The sequence below is a fragment of the Sphaeramia orbicularis genome, chromosome 6 (assembly GCF_902148855.1).
Source record: "Sphaeramia orbicularis chromosome 6, fSphaOr1.1, whole genome shotgun sequence".
NCBI lineage: Eukaryota > Metazoa > Chordata > Actinopteri > Kurtiformes > Apogonidae > Sphaeramia > Sphaeramia orbicularis.
In genome coordinates, this window is record NC_043962.1 from 47,662,163 (window position 1) to 47,682,856 (window position 20,694).

Below are 20,694 nucleotides of genomic sequence, written 5' to 3' on the forward strand. Positions count from 1 at the left end.
GGTTATGGAGGACTTAGGGAGGTTTGAAGGCACTGTAGCTTATTGAGGTGTTTGAAGGATGTACCATAGAGAATGCTGAGATGGTGAATCTACCAGGTTGTAGAACTTAAATGCTTAGTTTCACCAGATATCACACCTTACATGTAGATCCACTTTATCATTCTTCAGCATTTAAACCAGTGGTGATATTTTTGCTTGTGCTAATAAGCCATAACCATGCATTAACCACCTTTCAGAATGTTAAATCAAATTCCACTTAATGGTCTGCCAACCATCATCATACTGTATGTTACTGTGGTCAGGTGCACTGGGTCTTTATGGGTTAATGTGCCAATTGTTAAGGCTAATCCCTATAATGCTAATGCTAATACAAAGTGTATTAGGATGGGTACAATGCAGAGACTGGATTTCCCAATGGGGATAGTAAACTGATGTAACTTTTAACCTTTACTCCTTCAAACAAATCATTCTAAAATGTCTGATTTTGTTGTGAGTTTTGTTGATCTGAGAGAGCTAAAGGGATATGTCAAAAGTTAGGGAACAAATGCAGAGATACATTCATGTTCATATTGTTTATATGCAACAAATTTGATTATTTAATTGTATAAAGATTTATTTTGACCAAACAAATTTATAAATGTACAGCTATATTGGTACCAAAACTGTTCAATTTCATTGTTATTGGAAAAAAAAACAAAAAAACAAACATCCTCACTCCCTTTTCGCACTCTGAGTTGCACCTGGACAGTCAGTTTCTCCAAACATTCACATAAAATACTTTCCCATGCCTCATAAAAAGGTGACCTTGTGATCCAGTTCATCCCCGAGCAGTTCATCAGGATTTAGGTCAAGTGACCATGATAGATAACCCTCCAGCCAACTGGTTTCTGTCTAAACAACTTTTACAAAGCTTCGACATATGTTTGGGGTCATTGTCTTGGTGCAGATGAGGTTGGTGTTGAAGTATGGCATGGTAGCCTTATATAATATATAAGCCTTTATAATGGCTGAACCATCAAAGTGTTTTTCATTATTTTTCATAATTTTTAAAAAAGAAATTTTTCATATTTTTTGACGTTTGAAGTTTTTTTTTTTTCCGAAGGGACAGTGCATATTAATGAACACAATATGTGTCAATGCGCAAGATTATAGCCAAGGCTAATTTCCATCTTCAGTCCCTATAAAACAACATATAGTGAGTTAGCATGTTCTTGAAATCATAGAAACATGAATTTCATCCAAAATCTGCTGTAATTCCCTAAAGTACCACATTTTTTACCAACAACAGTACATTTATCCACTCTGTCAAAATAAATCTTCATATGTTAAATTACTTAGATTGTTTGACACAAAAGCATTTGAAAACACTATAAGAGTGGGTGTTTAACAGGCACTGTTAGCACAGCTACATGATTGAAAGAAATGGATAAGATAAAGGAGAAATCAGTGAGAGAGAAATGAAAGAACTGGAAACATCAAGATACAAAGCAACTGTGTTAACCCTTGAGACCCTGTTTATATATCTATCTATCTATCTATCTATCTATCTATCTATCTATATATATATATATATATATACAGGGTGGGGAAGTAAAATTTACAATATTTTGAGGCAGGGATTGAAAGACAGTGTATGACCAATTAGTTTATTCAAAGTCATGAGAATTTATTTGCCACAAGAAAATGTACATAATAGAAAATGTTTTTATTCTATGTGTCCTCCTTCTTTCTCAATAACTGCCTTCACACGCTTCCTGAAACTTCTGCAAGTGTTCCTCAAATATTCAGGTGACAACTTCTCCCATTCTTCTTTAATAGTATCTTCCAGACTTTCTCGTAACAGTTTTGCTCATAGTCATTCTCTTCTTTACATTATAAACAGTCTTTATGGACACTCCAACTATTTTTGAAATCTCCTTTGGTGTGACGAGTGCATTCAGCAAATCACACACTCTTTGACGTTTGCTTTCCTGATTACTCATATGGGCAAAAGTTTCTGAAAAGATATGGATAATAGTGTTAGGTATGATTATGACATCAATATATGTTTGGTTTCAGAGCAACTGATGTAGTGCCTGCTGAGAAAAAACAACTAAATGTTCATTGTAAATTTTGCTTCCCCACCCTGTATATACATATATCTATATCTATATCTATATCTATATCTATATATATATATATATATATATATATACATATACATATATATATATATATATATATATATATATATATATATATATATATATATATATATATATATATGTATGTAGATCCAGTTTTGATATCGAGATTTCAAAAAATGGTCTGTTTCATTTGGTTATGTTGCTTGTCGCAATATTGTGACTTTGGCGTTTATAGGGTTAACTAGACTGATGAAGTTATCATCATCGGGTTCTGAAATCCAAGACAAAAGTTTCCAGAACAGTGTCAGTGGTTTTCAGGAGTATCTTGTAATTTAGAGCAAATTTAACCAAAACCGTTTTAGTTTACATATAGTTTTTGATGTGTATATAATCTCTGCAATGAACATGATCATTTTCTACACATAGGGGACGTTGTGGTCTTTGTGTCTCTGGGTTCTTAAAAGTAGCCTGGCCAGCCATCTCCGTTTTCTCAGTGTATTCAATCCTGAGAAAACAGTCTGGAACTGGGCCAGTTGCTGTGAAATATGCGTGATCTATTCTATACCAAACCAGTCACAAGTCATATGCACCGACTTCTGTTTATCACTAGTCAAAGTCAGTTCCAAGTCTGCAAATTTCTTTACAACTGTTGTTGGTTGTTTACTTGATTCAAAAATAAGGATTGAATTACAGATTACACCCTGTATTCTTAAATTCATCTGACAACAGTGTCACGTCCATCTTATCTGTGATTGGTTTACTCGGCGCCTGTTAGTCCCGCCTTCATATTTGGAGTCAAGCCCTGCAATTCCAGACGGATTTCTCATAGAGAAAGAAGGATGGCTGGCCAGGCTATGTCAAAAGTACAGTTCAGCTACAAGAATGAGCTATTACCACAAAGCAAAGACCAAACTGAACAATGGCTCAATATGATTTGCTTTTATCTTGCTTTGTTATGTTCCACCGAGGAGTGAACACTACAACTTTTAAACTGCATATATATTCAGAGCTCAATGTGCAATGATGACTGGGATTGTTCAACACCCACAGAATGTGTGCATATAAAGGCACCATTTTTATCACTGCTTTTACTCAGGTTTTATTTATTTTTAGTGGTTTTATTGTATTTTTTTTATTTTAATGCTATTTTGTCTTCATGCACCTTCAAATGGATAGCATTCTCAATTTCGTTGTACATGTACAATGACAGTAAAGACATGCATTCATTCATTCATTCATTCATTCATTCATAATTTAATTTTTGAGGCTTTTTATTACTCTCCAAAAACATCTTTCTTTCTGCTACATTACATGGTTCCAAGTGGTTGTAAATCCCCAAAGGTCCACACAGGCTCCCTGCTCCCTCCACCGGACTTCTGCCACTCCCCACTCTGAGGGTGTCCTCCTCCTCCCTCTCTCTCCCTCTCTTGCCCTCTCTCTTTCTCTCTCCCTCTCTCTTTCACTCTCTCTCTCCCTCTCTTTCTGGTGTCTGGAAGCAATCATCTTCCTCCACATACCACCAGCAACCATGAAATCCTCAACTAGAGCATAAAGACATGTTTTATATCTTAATATCCATGCATGTGACAGCTCTGAAACCTCAGCACCCTCTGTTTGAGTTATTCCACAGATACCCGGCCCTCTCAGTCACCTTTGACTGGGAGGTGTACAGTAACAGCCAATGTGTTAATGGAGCTGAGGGGATTTGAACTGCCTCTGAGGCTGTAGTGTAAATAATTCTCTTTTTTCTACAAGTCTGCAATGCTGAGTACAATTTCTCAGTGTAATAGTGTGAAATTCAGATAATGATCTGTTTATCCATCAAACAAAACTGTTATTATTGTGTGACAGTGCAGGTAGTTTCAGTGTTTCAGATTAGTATTTCTTCATCTGTTGTTGAAATATCTGTCGTTTTGGTGAATTGAATATAAATGATCTGGAGCGGTTTAATCTTTCATGAACTACTTACTTTTCATTTGTACATTTCTAATCTGACATATCTGATAGGACAATAGAATACAGAATTTGTTGTTTAGGCTGCAGCAGTTAACTGTGACTATCATCACTTTAACAGCAGGTTATATTTTCATGCTTTGCTAGATCGAAAAAAGCCTCTTTTTTATTTGAAGGTCAGATTTCCTGTGGTGCATTTTTGTTCTCTTTCCAAACTAAAGCACTTGACCCTTCACATTTAACCACACACTGACTTTGCAACGATAACATGCAATTGCATTGAGAAATGAACACATAAATACATCTGGAAGTTTGGGGATATTTGATACCGGCTGTATAATGTGCAGATTTTCTAAATGTGTGAAATCACTGAGGCCTCGCGTTGCTCTTTGAGATCTGTAGGAGAGTTACGGAGAAATCAGGCTGATCAGTTCAAGAGTGCTTCCTCAGTATGCAGGTATGCTTCTCAAAGCACTTCAAAGAGATATCTGAGATAGACCTTTGTGTGACCCCGACCATACAGCTCTCAAAGAAGCGACAATCTGCCTTTTGATTTACTGTGTATATTGTTCAGAAGCATCACTATCTCTTTCTTGCCAGACTCAACAAACTTCTTAAATGCTCACATTAAAGACACAATTATAGAGCAATTGAAATGCTATCTTAAAAGTAAAAATGTAATTGATTATTACATGACCAGTTGCTTTTGTGGGGGTGTTATTTCTATTTCAGAATGAATGTCTTTATATGCTTAGACAACACTTTTTAGAACTCAGTTTTTTTGTTTGTTTTTTGGTACATAAATATAGATACACTTACACATATACATATAATAAAACACACAGATACTAGATTTAGGGATAAAAGAAATAATGACTGGTAGCCATACTGTGCAGAACATGCTATTTTCTCTCAATAAGAACTTAATACCTAAAAGAACATACATAAAGTCACTTCATTTGCACTAGATTAAAAAAAGGTTTTCTCTCTTTGTCTTCAAAGTTGCTGAAACATGTGACATAACTAAAGTAGCTTATCTAAGCAAACAACAGGCTAAGTTCAGATTTTAGTGTTTTCATCACCTTTACCTACATGTTTTACATTAATGAGACTTCGAACTGCTGATTAATTTTTGTTGCAGAACTGCACTTGGACACAAGAAAAAATACAAAACAATGAATAAAACATTGCAGTTGATTTTATGTCTTAGATTTGACATCTGTGAAAAATACAGGTTTTTTGCTGTACTGAGAGCCCAGTGGGTAAATGAAAACCATGCGGGAATGTTCTCCTTTGGTGTTTCTTGGGTCATATTGTAGAATGTGCAGAGCAAGATGAAAATGAGCCAGTGTGAAATTCCTTGAAAATAAACTTCTGTCCCTCTAAACAAATCTGGTATAATTTTATTGCTTTTTCATTTGCTATGATGCTATTTTCTTTGTGTCTTTTACTAGTGTTCTGTCACTTGTGGAGTTGGAGTGCAGAAGAGAGACGTGTACTGCAGGCTAAAAGGCACAGGACGCGTCAGGGAGGATCTATGTGACGCTCACACACGTCCTGCTGTTGTTCATCCATGCCAAACAACAGAATGCACACATTATACATGGGTTGCTGGTGAATGGGAAGAAGTAAGCCTTTCATTTTGTTTCCCAACCCCCCACCCCTGTTGTCTTAGTGTGATACAGATGTACAGATGTTGAACCATCTTATTAAGGCTTTTATTGGCTGAGATCTCTGCAAGCTCTCTCACTCTGCACCATTAAACAGATGACCTGCAGGTACCCTTACTTTATAGCATCAGTCGTGAGAGCTTTGGTGATAACTATCAGTCTGTAAATTATGGTAAATCTCGAATGCACTAATGGTCATCTTCCCTTTTGTCTTCCTGAATATCACACTAGCAGACTGCGGTATTTCTTGGCTCATCTTTCTTATATGCCCTGTTCTTTGTCCTAGAGAAAGAGGCGTAAAAAGAGGGGCACCATGTAGGGACATAGCACTGTATCCTCCTGCTGCAGGAATGTTTGCAGTGCTCAGATTCCTGTCTGTGTTGCCTCGTGAACCCTCTTTTCTCCTATCTCTCTGCTTAGTCCTGTGATTTTTCTGTTCTCATGAAATTAAAAAAGAAAAAGCACTCACAGGAGTTTTTTTTTTTTGTCATCTGTCATTTAGGGTGAATTAATTTCAAGTTTATGATGTCATTATAACCCGTCACAGACCCTGAGATAAACCACTTTAACCTTTATGTTTTATGGTAACATTACCATGCAGTACATGTGTTTGGGATTTTGTGGCAGTGTGGGAAAGCTAGTGTACTCATCCCCACATAACAGCCTCTACAAAATAAGGGGTGTCTATTTGTGGCCATGTGGTGAGCTAAAGAGGCAGCAAGCAGGACTCTGAGACATCCTTGGCTGTTGTTGCCGAAAACACAACACTGCCCCCCATCTGCCAGTAGTTCTTACAGATTTCTTCCTGTGTTTGGTTGTCTTTGCAGTGTAATGCAACCTGTGGAGAAGGTATGAGAAACAGGAAGGTGGGCTGTATGGGCCCCGGGATGACAGCAGTTCAGGATGATTACTGTGAACCATCATCTCAGCCTCCATCACAAGAGCCGTGCAAAGGAGCACCATGCCACTACATGTGGATGACAGGGGAATGGTCACAGGTAGGAATAAGGGATGACATGGAGGCTGAGTTCCAACCTGTTGCTAGAGCACTGATGTTTTTTGGGGTTTATTTGTAAATTTTTATTTTTTTTTTTAATTTAGTTGTGCAAAAGTGCCAAAGTCTGCATTTCTTCTTAACGCATAAAGACCCAAACCTCCACCAAAACCATCTACTGATCTAAACTGTTTAATACCTGTTGATCCACTATCAGTACATGTAAATAATTGGTGTAAAATACAGTTTGTCATCTTTTTATGGTCATCAGATATTCATGACGGTCAGAGGCTCTGTAGTTACAGTGGAAACACTGTCTTCTTCTATAACATTGAGTCACCAGTAAAACCCATGAAGTTGATCAATGACAGTGGATGGACACACTTGTTTTTATGTTCAGTTGTTGATATTTTTGCTGAAAAGTCACTTTTTCTTGAGTTTTCTCTGTTTTTGATATAATAACCTTTAACTTTAATTTGAGTTTTAATGAACATCTACATGATCAGTTAATGAAATACAGGAAAATACCTGATTTACACTAAAAAAAAATGCAAAATAAGGAGGATAATTTTACAATTAATGTTGATAAATCACTTGACAAAAGGTTAAATATAGAGAAAAAATAATTTGGGAATTGTCACAAAAGTAGCACTGGGTCTTTATGGGTTGAGGTTGTCCCTGACTGTCAGTCATTTGCCCCAGAACCCAACTTTATAGATGAAATAAAAATGTTTATCTGATGTCTGAGGCTAATTCCCCAGTTGATAATAACTGTTTGTTACGTAAATTTTTATGTGTTTCACTAATATCCTCTTGAGACCCATCAATGTGTTTTTGTCCTCTGTAGGAGATAAAAGTTTCACAGAACCTTACTTTACTACTTACTAAAGCAGGTTCTGCTTTAAGAAAAAAAAAAGAAAAAAATGCTTTCTGCTTGAAAGGACATTCCATAAATAAATAAATAAATTAAAAACATACCTAAAAAAAATGTTGCATTATGTTGTTTCCAATCAAGATGATTATTTAATGTAGAAAAGCCCTAACTTTTACTTTAATGGGTCTCCGTTTTGAATTTATAAGGTAACTGATATTACTTCTTGGAGTACTACATAATGGTGTTAATTGACGGTGTGTTCAGTGGTTTTGGTTCGTTATCAGTCCTGTTAGCTCACAGTTTCTCCCAGTCTTTCCCAGCTTCACTCTCTAGTACAAATTTGTCACTTCTAGCCCAAAAATCCAAGATGTTTTCATCTAAATGCAAACCAGTCAAGACCTTATCCATGCATTTTATACAGTTAATACAGATAAAATGTCAAAAAATGAAAAAATGAAAGACTCAAATAGTGATTAAAAAGGATTGCTTTCATTCACCACTATATTCTCCAACAATTTCAATAGTTTTCTCTGGTATTAATAAAGTATTCTGAATCTGAATCTACAGTCCTGAAGAAAAAAAGGGGACTTATACAATGAGTCATCCTGATGTTGTCATCCTGTCATCATGTTTTCATTTGTGTTTTTAGTGCTCTGCCAGTTGCGGTGTTGGCTATCAGCAGCGTTTTGTCTCCTGCTCCATGATGCCGTCCTCCCAGGCTCCACGCTCGTATGGCGCCCATTCCTCCACTAGCAGCACCCACTGCCCGGAGCCCCACCCTCCTGGCACCCGCTCATGTCTCCTCAGGGACTGCCCACACACAGCCTACTGGAAAGTTGGCCCATGGAGCAAGGTGAAAAAAACAGCCTGTTAGCCAGCGAGAAATCCTCTCAGGCTAATCACTTTTTGCGTAAAATATTTTGCTGACTTGCACATTTTACGGTTCTGCTGATAAATACGGATTTGGATCTGGTTTCAACTTATTTGCTGACTTTTTTGTTGCAGTGTGTGTTAATAGTGTTGTGTTTATTTGTGTTTATTCCAGTGCTCACAGACCTGTGGAGCAGGAGTGATGGAGCGAAGAGTGGAGTGTGTAACCTCCAAAGGCCACTCGTCCAAACACTGCCGTCCGACAGACAGACCTGAGTCCCAAGCTGCATGTCAAGACAGAGAATGTGAGTTTTCTATTCTGCTCTTTTCTGTTCTCTTCTTCTTCTCCTTTAAATTATGTAGTACCGACTGCCAGAAGAACCAGGAATGTGTGGAGTAATGGCATTAAATTGACTGTGCTGTATATGGCAACCAACACCGTGTCTGATTGTGTTTATACAAACTCAACTTTTTGCTTTGTTTTAACACATTAGGCAGAACAGCAAACTCCTCTTAAAGCTCCTTTGAGTGATTACTTTGTGGAACAATAAATAGACCGTCAGCAGTTTTCTACACATTGCGATATGGACAGTCTGTCATAACGCCTCAGGGGTCTGTGCAGCCAGTTTCACTGTGAACTTCCAAGCAGAGTAAAAACCGGCAGCAGGCCAAAGTTTGCAGGTTCGCTCCCCACTTTTCAGATGTTTCAGAACTGACGCACTGGACTGTTAATTCCCGACCTGGCTTCTGCCAAGTCAGGCACTAGCGAAATTAAAATGATATGCTCGGGTGACGGCCAGTTCTGCGGTCAAGTATTAATGCTAATCAGCTAATCAGCATAATATGGCCTCTGTAGCACTCTGGGAAAACAGAGGAGGTAACAATACTGAAACACTTACAACAGTTTCAATTTAAGAGGAAAAAAAGCCAGGTTATAATACATTGGAGTGGTTTATTTCTCTACTTTTATAATCGTTTTTGGCATTTGTTGTTTTGTGTGTTTGCTGGAACAAACAGTGTAGATAAATACCATGACTTTGTGTCAAACATTTCTTCCCCTGATGTTCTCTGTTGCATCAAAATATTTCACGATATATCCTCTCCCAGGCCAGCTGTTCAGTTCCTGCCGAGAAGTCCAGATGAGACAGGGAGTGAGGATGGATGGGGAGTACTATCTCAAAGTTAAGTCCCGGATCCTACAGGTGTGTCTTTTCTGTCAGAATTACTTTTGTGAACGTCATGACTCAGCCTGCACTTCCCCAACAGTTTTGTATTTATTGCTTCAATGTGCTTGGCTGCAGATTTATTGTGCTGAGATGCAGACTGATTTCCCAAAGGAATATGTGACCTTGCGCAGCGGTCAGACAGACAACTTCTCAGAGGTGTATGGACACAGGTGTGTATTGTCCAGTGATGAGTGATAGAAACTTGAGCTGTGACACACAATAGCTTTGGATGACATAATGTGTAATTTACTGTGCTGCCATGCTAACATGGCTTATATAACATGTGGTGCTTGTAGCATGTTCAGACTCTTGTATTAGTTATAAATATGTCTTACGTAACCCTTATTGTCTCTAAAACCAAGGTTGCTGAACCCTTTTGAATGCCCGTACAATGGCAGCCGGAGACAGGATTGCGACTGTAGAAATGACTATTCAGCAGCGGGTTATACACTGTTCCATAAAGTTCGTCTGGATCTGAGCTCCCTGAGGATAATGAGTGAGTAATTACTGTGTGATTGCCTTACACTGTCTACTGTAACAAGACCACACATCAGTGTTGTTTTAACTCTCAGACGCCTCGTCCCATTGTGCCTCATAATGCCTCATTGAACAGCCTGTGTGGTGCAGATGCAGTATTTGCTGCCTTTCCCCACATTCTCTCCTCTGAAATCAAAATAATGGCCTTTCAGCGTGCTGTGTTCACATCCCTGGCACTTGAAAACGGGCCTCTACTCAAACACGTGAGCACATGAATAGAGGAATGCATCCTTGCACATACAGACATGTGCGCCATCTCTTGAACGCAGTAAGACAGTAATAGAAGATATGAAGACATATGCATGAGTATAAGTACACACATAATCCTGCAAGCAGTCAAATTGATATGAAACACTTTACTGGTGTGTGAAAAAAAAAATCACACTTTTAAAGACACAATAATACACACACATCTTCAGGCCATATTCTTCTGCTCATTATTACAGTCGACTCCACCTTCCCTGTTGTGTCCAAGTATGCCTTTGATTAGCGTACGTGGATTAGTGTATGTGTGTTTATGTGTGCTTAGAGGGGAAGTAGGATTAGAACCTACACAGTCATCCTCCCATCCTCTTCGTCTGGTCTGGGTCCTGACAGCACATGTTCCCACCCTCTGCATGGTACTCATTTGGCTTTCAGGCGACTTGAAGAGAGCTGAGGGGAGATAATGAGTTCAAGATGAAGAAAAGATTAGGAAGAGGCACTTCGGTGTATCTTGCACATCTGATGAACCTTATCATCATTTCACATAGGCGGTGTAAAGGGGAGGGGAAATGGTACGACTCTTAGTTCTGAAATGCTCTTTGGCTTTTAATTCCTGAATGTAAAATTATTTGTAACGTATGTCTGTGAATGGTGAAAGCTACGGTACAGAAAACAAGGAATAAATTCAATAAGCAGATTCAGAAAAAGTTGTAGAAAGAGGAAAAACACACTGAAACAACAACAATCCTGTTATAAATTTTTGTCACACTAATTGCAGATCCCCCTGTACATGTCTGTGTGGTTGTTTAGCTTAGAGCAGCTGTAGTCAGTTTGTGTTTACTTCTGATGTTACACGTTGTGGCAGTGGATTTTTATCTTGTTTTTTGTTTTATTTATCAGTCACGGACCTCCAGTTTTCCCAGACCCTTCTTGGTCGACCTGTGCCATTTGCTACAGCAGGAGATTGTTACAGCGCCGCCAAGTGTCCGCAAGTGGGTGAAATACTACACACCATACTGGTCTTACTATATTACTATATTACTTACTTATTTCTTACTACACTTTGATGGGTTCCTTTGAACTGCTGGGACTTAAGTAAGCGAATAGCCTCTAATTTCTGCTTTCGTGCACTGGAGATGCTGAAATCTGTAGATATTTGCCCAGATCACTGCTGAATGCATGAATACACTCTAGCTTAATGCTCTTGCTCATGAATAACTCAATCAGATGTGTGTTTACAGGGCCAGTTCAGCATTAATCTGATCGGAACTGGCCTCAAAGTAGCTGAGGCCACAAAGTGGACGTCGCAGGGCAACTACGTTTCAGTCAAAGTCCACAGATCTGAGGTAAGAAGCAAACAGATTGTGTCATGAATGATTTCAATATATTGGGGTTAAACATGCGCTTTGTGTTCCGTCACGGAGTGCACAAATTAAATTCTTGAAATGTCATCTGAATTACCACGTTGTGTGTCTGTCTGATTCACTCAAGAGGAATCCTCGCTGACATTTGCTAACTCTTATTCTCGGTGTAAAAAGTTGCCCTTTGCCCACTTTTTCCCCTTCTCATTTGTCTCTGTCTGTAGGACGGAACAAGAATCTACGGCCGCTGTGGTGGTTTCTGTGGGAAGTGCATTCCCCAGGCTCACAACGGCCTACTCCTTCAAGTCCACTGAGGGCCATGCAGAGACCAAACCCCTAAATCTATACTGAACACGGTCACCCAGGAACACGCAATTATCCTGATTTGTTGGACCCTGAAGTCGTCTGTGAAGTTGATGGAGGACCGTCTAACTGTAATCACCCTACACCAGTTCCCAAATGGCAGCTAAAACATACAAGACATCTTGTACTGTGCCGTACTACAGGGCCACTGTTAGGGCCTTCATTCAAGCTGCTACTCTGAGGAGGAGCCAACTATATTTTCTTGGCTGCAGTGTTGCAACTGATATGAAACATTGGAATCTAAAATGCTTTTTTTCCACTGTCTGACACTGTCATGCATTGTTTAGCATTGCACCAAGGGATACAATACATCAAAACACTGGGAAAACAACTACACTGTCGGTAGAGGAACATGACTGCAACTTTTCTGTGAAGTTATATCTGTTCTGATGGTAAAAAAATACTCTCTAGAATGTGACGATGAATAACCTTGAACTCATCTTTTATACCTACAAACTAGACACTGTACTTAGTATTACTTAGTCACCCCTTGTCTTGTCTTATAACCTTGCAATTAACTCATAAAGACCCAAACATCTACTGGCGACCAAAATCATTTACTGATCTAAACTGTTTGGTTGATCTGCTAATTCTGTCAATACATGTAAATAAATGGTGTAAAATGCAGTTTTTCCATCTTTTCACGGTCATCAGATATGACCCATTTGGACGTTCAGAGGTTCCGTAGTGAAGGTGGAAACACTGTCAATCACCAGTAAAACCCATGGAGTTTGATCAATGACAGTGGATGGAGACACTTGTTTTATGTTCAGTTAATGATATATTTTACTGCAAACATCACTTTTTCTTCACTTTTCTCTATTTTTGATATAATAACCCTCAACTTTAATCAGAACTTTTATGAACATAAACATGATCAATAAATTAAATATAGGAAGATACCTGATTTTCACTCAAAAATATAAAAGATCGAGCATAATATTACAACAAATGGTGATAAATCACTTGACAAAGGTTAAAAGTAGAGGAAAAATTCATTTGGGAACTGCCACAAAAGTAGCATTGGGTCTTTATGGGTTAAAATAAGAAGTGAACACAAAACAGACAGGACAATTGAATAACCAGAGAGGGGTGGAGGCCAAAAATGTTGTGCATTATTGCCTTATCAAAACAATTTAGGCTTATAAAGAAAGCAGTATTTTTTTTCATGTTGTTACTACTTAGTGAGCTACACTGGATTTGTGTTGGCCTGACACAAATTTAAGGCTTTAAACGTATGGAAAGAGTAACCTAGAAATGTAACTACTGATATCCTTCCAGACCTGCCTTATGTCAGAGGTCAATCTATGTGCATTAGCCGACTTTGAACAACTGCAGATAATGTTAGTTTTTGTTGTGTCTGTCTGCTCTGCTTTTATCTGACTGACATCCAGCTGAGACAAAACAGCGCTGTGAGGAAATCGATCAGATATTTGAAGATTTCTGGGCGGTTGAGTTTCATGTAAACATAAGAGGATTGGGTTTTTTTAAGTTTCTTTCTTGAAGTTCACAAATTAAGTTCTCAACTCTGATACCACGACACAGTATCAGGTGTGACGTTTCTCCTCACACCTTCCATACCTGCAACCCCTACCTCTCACAAACACCCATACTCAACTGAGCTATGTGTTGTAATACACTATATTTATGTCTGACCGTATTTATTCTGTCAGGACTCGTAGATATGTTCTGTGTTTTAAGGTACAGTGACTACTATCAGCAGAGAAGCCATTGTCTGATTTGTTGTGTCTTTCGTCTGCTTTGCTCATAAAGGTGTTAGTCTACTTCTTGTCCTGTGTAACCACTAACCTGAAATGAGGATCTTCTGAATGGTGCTTTTGAACTACTGGAATTACCTCTGATTTTGAGAAGGAAAACACTGGCTTTGGGGAATAATACTTGCTTCAGCTTGCTCTAACAGACAGGGTTTAACTTCGTCTTTCCATAATGTAGCATTTTCCATTAAAATATATATCATCTTACATGTAATGTACCTGAAAGGTTAGCTGCAAGGTTGCCAGGTATTTCAGATTAAACACTGCATGAAGAAAAGTGTCTTTAACCAGTAAATGACGTTAACGCTGACTGTAACTTCAGCTCAGTATATTCAGCAACCTAGCATGCACCCAGATGTTAAGCTTTAACCAAAGTTAGAAGATAGATGCAGATTCATCTTTTTTTTTCTTCTCAGACAATGCAGCTTCTTTTGATTTAAAGAATGGCTGAAAATGAATAAAAACGTCAATGAGCAGCTAGAAATCCTTTGGCTATCGTTCATTTTATGATGGCCAATTGTACTATGAGGTCTGTATCAGAAATTTAAAGAATACTTGATGCACTATGTGCCATAAATTTTGTAGAAATGTAATCCTGTTTGTGTTTTGTAATAACAGTTAAGATTTGTAACTTATGATATATGTGTATTTTTAATATTCATACTTGAACTGTAAACAGTGTGTTAAATATTGAATGGGCATTGGTAGTGAATAGAGAAACAGTGTGCTTGTTTGCCAAGCTTTATCCAAAGATGTTTTTAAGAATCATATGTACCTACAGTATGTATGCAGCCTTTGTAAAAGAAATGAATGATTGATTCTGGTGCTATGATTACTAATCATGCCAATACTGTATGTCTTGCTACTCTACTAATGCTTTTTAAAGATGAGTAATAATAAAAACTTGCTTATCAGTTAACTGTCAAGTTATTTTCATTCATCATATTGAAAACTTTAACACAATCTGCAGTGAGTATTGTACAACGACAAATTAAATTGGTCAAGAGTATGTTTTCTGAGCGGAATTTCTGAATGTGTTGTTCAAGTGCCTGTTATCACCATGGCAGAGTTTCTCTCCGCTGCAGTGAGGCCAATTGGATAATAAAAAAGGGCAGCAGGTCACCACTGGCTGGGTGCTTGAGCTTTCCAGATTCTGAGTCCATGTGGCTTCACTTAGTGGTGCAGGTTGCATTTCCACAACATGCGTTTCTGGAGTTCAGTTCCACTTAGGGGACACATAAACAGAGCAAATACCTTTTAATCTAGTTCTCACTGAAGAACTAAATATTCCCGAGGTCTGGAAACAGCTGAAGTTGTCAACTGGCCGATGAGTCATCAAACTGTTATGTCAAATCAAAGAATGATGTAAGTTCTCAGAAAGCTTTACAAGCCTTTACCAAGAGGTGGAAAGTACAGTTTTCGAGGAATTATGTCACCAGAATGACTCAATAATATAGGTGCAGGTACTTGAGGAAAAATAAAACTTTATGTATAAGTCACTTCAACAGAGTTCATTACATAAAGATTAGTATATTAAATGAAAACAGACATTATGGTCCTTAAAGGTCTGCTTTGATTGCTTGCCAAAAGCCTGCCTTGGTTGCTAAAATCCAATCTAACATATTCAGAGAGAATTAAACACAGCATCACAGCAGTTTTCCAGTGAAACCAAGCTGTGATGAGATCCTTTCAGGCACTGTGAACTGTGGACAAGTTTGAAAAAAAAACATCCTTTGCCTGTTTGCTGTAAGCATAAACCAGACAGCGTTAATGACGGAGCTGAAAAACACGAACCTGCACTGAGAATCCTCATAAAAGAGACTAATGATTGATGTTTACCATGAAGCACAGTCTGCTTTGAGGTAACAGGACTGACATTCCTGTGCAATCTGCAGCTGTAACCTGCTCCAAAAAATCACGATCCAACTGGTTCACGCTTGCAGAGTGAAAACAGCTCACCTCAAATATGACTTGATCTTTTGCATAATTTAATACTTACGCTTATGAAGTGCTAAACTTTAATGATGCTGTCCAACAAAATTAACTGAGCTGCAAAAATGTTACTGTTTTATAGACAAGTATGTTAGTGTAACATTATATCTGACAGTGAAATGTACAGTGTAAGTACTCATTATTGAATTTATCATACTTACCAGTGAATAAATCAAGTTATGAAATGCAAACTGATAAAACTTCAGCACATTTCATCTCAACATTGAAAGGATTAGAAGTCTGGTTTTACCACACAATGAAACACATTGTCTTGAATTGTCTTGAAACTAAACAAACAGTGTCCCCTAGTGTATCCAACAAGACTTACATTTTATTAAATAGCTCAATCATAAAGTCAACCTAGAACTATAATGCATATAATACATTGTTGCCCACAAAGTTGTAATAAAATATGTGCACCTCATCTCATTAAATAATTGTGACAATGTGATTTATTTTGATAGATAATGTGTAACTGGGACTATGTAATCACTGCATCTGGTCAAAGGTGATTGCTGATGTGTCTAAATAGGAATAGAAATAGGACCGTGTCTGGAAACAAAATTATTACAACTTTATGGGCAACAATGTGACTGCTTATAAATGAAGATGTAAACATTATACAGATGATACAATGTGAGCAATACAAATAGCTTCATATGAGCACTCCAGGACTGATTTTACACTTTGTGCAGATTTAAAAAGGCCTTTTGCTGGCAGTTAAGTTTCACTAGCTGTCACCACAGTAGGTGCAAAGGAAGTGAGAGGAAATGTAACAAAAAAAGGTGCCCCTAAGGCAGTGTTTTTCAACCTTGGGGTTGGGACCCCACGTGGGGTCGCCTGGATTTCAAATGGGGTCGCCTAAAATTTCCAGTAGTTGATATATAAAAAAAAAACAACAAAAAAAAAACAACTAATAAATATATGGTGAGTTGAGAAAGACTCTGACGCTGAAACTGAAGCACTGTGATAATGTTTATCATTCAAATGTTCATTGTCCACTGTTTAAGATGCCGCAGCTCTTTCATAATTTATAGTTTGAGTTACTGTTTGTTCAGTATTAACTTGCACCCTTGTAAATCCATGCTGGATTGACTGACCCAGGAAAATAAAATTCTCACTTTGTGCAATAATCTCAACCTGGCTTTTCTTCCTCCGTCCATAATAATATACATTACATATCCTAAATGTCATCTAAAATTAATGTTTATTTCCAACATAGTATAGCAAACTATTACATGATTAAAACCAAATTAATTTTTGCAAACAAAAAAAATGTCACCATTTTGAATGTCTAGGGTTACCAGAAAGTTGTGATGTTAAAATGGGGTCACAAGTCAAAAAAGGTTGGGAACCACTGCCCTACGGGACTGGGTTTGGATCCTTTGGGTTGATGGGGGCTGTATATGGGGAGCTAACTGCAGCAAAACTAAAAGTACTTTGACATTTATCTCTGTGGTGCTGACTGTATTGGATAAGAACGAAATAAATTATATATGCTCTCTTTATAGTCTGCAAACACATCAATTATTTTTTGTTGTTGTGGTGTGGAAAAGTGTGTGTCTGTATGTATAATTTGCCCTCTATATTCTTATAAGACACAGAGTAATTAATTAGTCAGACTAACTGTAAAAATGATTTTGAAAATTAATTATAGTTACTTTACATTTGAAATGTGTCGCAGTAGTTTAATTAGTGTAGTCACTGGAACAGATTTTAGGATGATTGCAGAGGGTACACCCCCCTTCAATATCGCCCCTACCCTTTACACCTCTATAAAAAAAAAATGCTCCTCCTCCAAAATACATCACACAATCTTTTACATATACTTAAACATGGACAACAGATTTGATGCATGTTTTAACCTGTCTTTAAACTTCAAAACACACATATGTGAACGTGTACAAAGAGTTAAACTTCAGCCAAAAGGTTGTTGAAACACATAAGAGCAACAAATATGTGTTTCAACAAGATTATCAGTTTTAAGTCTCTATGAGTCAATTGAAATGAATTTATCATTAATGTAAAACAGTGTCATATGGACATCTACACTGAGTTATGTGTTTTGCTTTACACACATATGACATTGAAGACATTTCCACCTTAAACTGAGGCAGAAAAGGCACAGATTGTTGCAAAAAAAGCCCAATAATGTCTGAAAGGAAGTATTTCATCCAGACCCTTACTTAATGTGTCCCCCCACCCAATGAAATAACTGAAACCTACTGAGTGGATGGAGGACTTCTTTCAATGCAGCTTTAAATCACTATAGTGTACATTTGTTATTGACCAGTAGGTGGCGGTAAAGTATTAAAAAACATCACCTTATGTTGGTGGAGTTGTCTGGTCAGGCTCATGTATGAGTAATAGTTGGCAAAAAAATCCACTTCTTTCAGTTTTTTCACCCCTACCCTTGGAGGAGTTCTTCATATAAAATATTTCTTATACAGTCTGTGATTTTTGTGAGTTAATGTTGTCACTGGAAGCTGTTTTCATGCATTTTGAAGTGATTCACCTGGAGTTGGATGAGTTTTATTGCCAGCGTTGCATCAGTAACACTGTATGTATGATAGTAAATAGAAACATCCTCTGATTTTCTGGCTGAAGTCATTGTTATGTTCTTACTGTAAATGCTTTTGCAGTAAAAGGTTGTTTCAATGCCTTGTACATCCCGTCCATACATACATAACTCCCTCCCACACACATAGGCTATAATGTAACAGTTGTCCTTGAACAGTATCAGTTTCATCTTTTGATGCACCATGTCTGCTTCAAAATCCATGAAAACCTCACACGATTACACAGTTATCTCCACTGCCAACTGGCCTGTCGGTGGTGTAAGGGAAAGGAGCTGCTGGCGCTTTGCCTTACGGGCATTATCAACTGTCCTGTCAGCCAGGCCGCTTGCGTTTTGAGGAAAATCATATCAGCTTTGACTTTAACTGGCTGAGACTGAATGAGGTCATTTTTAGGTATGGTGTTACATGTCTAGAGTGTCCATTTTGTAACAGCTGCATACGATGTGTGGGGGACTGCAGCCTCGGTCCAGGGCTGACCACCTTTTCACTGCACATGGCTGGTTGGTATGTTGTCAGAGACGGGCATGGTCCAACTGGAGGAGGTATGAAGGGGGTGGGGGGTAAGTGTTGGACCCCCTGGGCCCACAAGTATGTGCCAATACCCCATACGCACATGTGGTGTGGTGAAAAATGGACTTGCATTGTTTGATCCATGATACTCACTCAAGTAAGATTTTCATGAGTGTTCTGGGATATTTTTAACACACCATGCACTATAACGTAAGACAGCATTTGACAAGACGTATTTCAGAGCCATTATTTCATGTGAAAGTACTCAAAACGGTAATCCTCACAGCAAACAGAGCAAAACAGTAGTAAAAGCCTCCTGGCAGTAATTTAGGAAATGCACACAATTATGACCGGTGGCAGAGTTTTTGTTGTGGAAAATACTTTCCCATTGTAAAATGAAAGGCTGTTAAGCAGCCTGGAAAATGTTGCCCCATGTCAGCATAGTTTGAGTGAATGAGGCAAAGGCCAGACAGCTTTAGACGTGAGCTTAGGGCAGCCTTTTGTGAGCGAAACACGCAGGCAAGACACTCGATAACAGGGGAGGGGGAAAAAAGCTAATTATTTTTAACAGCTTAACACTCCAATCATATAAGCTTTTAGATTTTTACACACTGTTGTGGCTCACGTCACTAGGGTATATTAAACCTCTTGATAGAATGTTGCCTTTGTTCTCAAGCATTTCCCAAGAGGCCCATGAGGTATATACAGTACAGCCCAGTCACATACCATGTCATATGATGATACGGTAAAAAAAAACAATCCTACTTTTTGTCCATTTTCATTTTAAACTGTATGTAAAAAGCAATGTGAAGCTGTATGTGTGCAGTGGAAAAGTTTGCAAAGCTTATGAAAAAGATGTTAGCGGTCATGAGGGAATTTTTGTCAAGGTAGCTCAGAATACGTTATGTCAGTTTTTCCATACCCAATTGTTTTTCTGTTGGAGAAAAACAGACTTTTTTATGCTGCAAGGGATGCACTGAAAACAAAACCATCAGAAGCACATCCAAAGAGCCTAGAGGAGTGAAAATAGTTTTGATAAAAGTTAACTGCATTAGACCTCCTATTTCTCTGATGTTCGTAGCATCTCAGTACTTTCATCTTAAACTATCCACATAAGCGTTTATACATTTGAGCTTTGGAGGGCACTGTTGTCTTTAACATGTGTAAAGTAAGCAAACAGCTGCTTTATTTGCCACTTGTACAAGAAACCTTATAAAGTTTAGACAGTGGTGTGAATAAAAAGACATTGGGAGATTCATGGAAGCAGTGAATGTAGAAGAGAGTCTGACATATCCGTGGTAGGTGAGAGCATTTGGAAGTGATTCATGACCCATTTTGCACTGATCCATAACCCTACATTTGACAGGGTTAACTCACATCAATCACTCCTCCGAAGGTGCTCTCCTCTCAAAAGCAACACTTTTTCTGCGCCTGACTAAATAACAGGTTCTTATTTCTTGTACCCAAGAGACATTGAGACTACTCCCCCCTCTGTCAAAGGAAGATACAATCTATGAACGAGAACATGAGACATTCCCAGACACACAACTGGTTGCACATACTATCAGTTGTGCTGCAGTTATCAATCAGGCTTTATTTTTTGTCTGAGGGTGTGATCATATTTAAACCACAAGAAAGCACAGCGATCGTCCAGCTATTC

At 38.1% G+C, this 20,694-nt stretch overlaps 1 protein-coding gene across 1 annotated transcript in view; it reads left to right on the forward strand.

The window, feature by feature from the left end:
- Positions 1-12,748, forward strand: part of LOC115421488 (A disintegrin and metalloproteinase with thrombospondin motifs 20) — an 85,380-nt gene extending 72,632 nt beyond the window's left edge. The window contains exons 30-39 of the mRNA XM_030137393.1: positions 5,534-5,707; positions 6,577-6,747; positions 8,267-8,470; positions 8,663-8,792; positions 9,595-9,689; positions 9,789-9,883; positions 10,076-10,209; positions 11,355-11,446; positions 11,696-11,800; positions 12,040-12,748. Coding sequence (XP_029993253.1) covers positions 5,534-5,707; positions 6,577-6,747; positions 8,267-8,470; positions 8,663-8,792; positions 9,595-9,689; positions 9,789-9,883; positions 10,076-10,209; positions 11,355-11,446; positions 11,696-11,800; positions 12,040-12,129 — 1,290 coding nt within the window. The 3' untranslated portion in view covers positions 12,130-12,748. The remainder of the gene's footprint in view (positions 1-5,533; positions 5,708-6,576; positions 6,748-8,266; positions 8,471-8,662; positions 8,793-9,594; positions 9,690-9,788; positions 9,884-10,075; positions 10,210-11,354; positions 11,447-11,695; positions 11,801-12,039) is intronic.
- Positions 12,749-20,694: the final 7,946 nt, after the last annotated feature.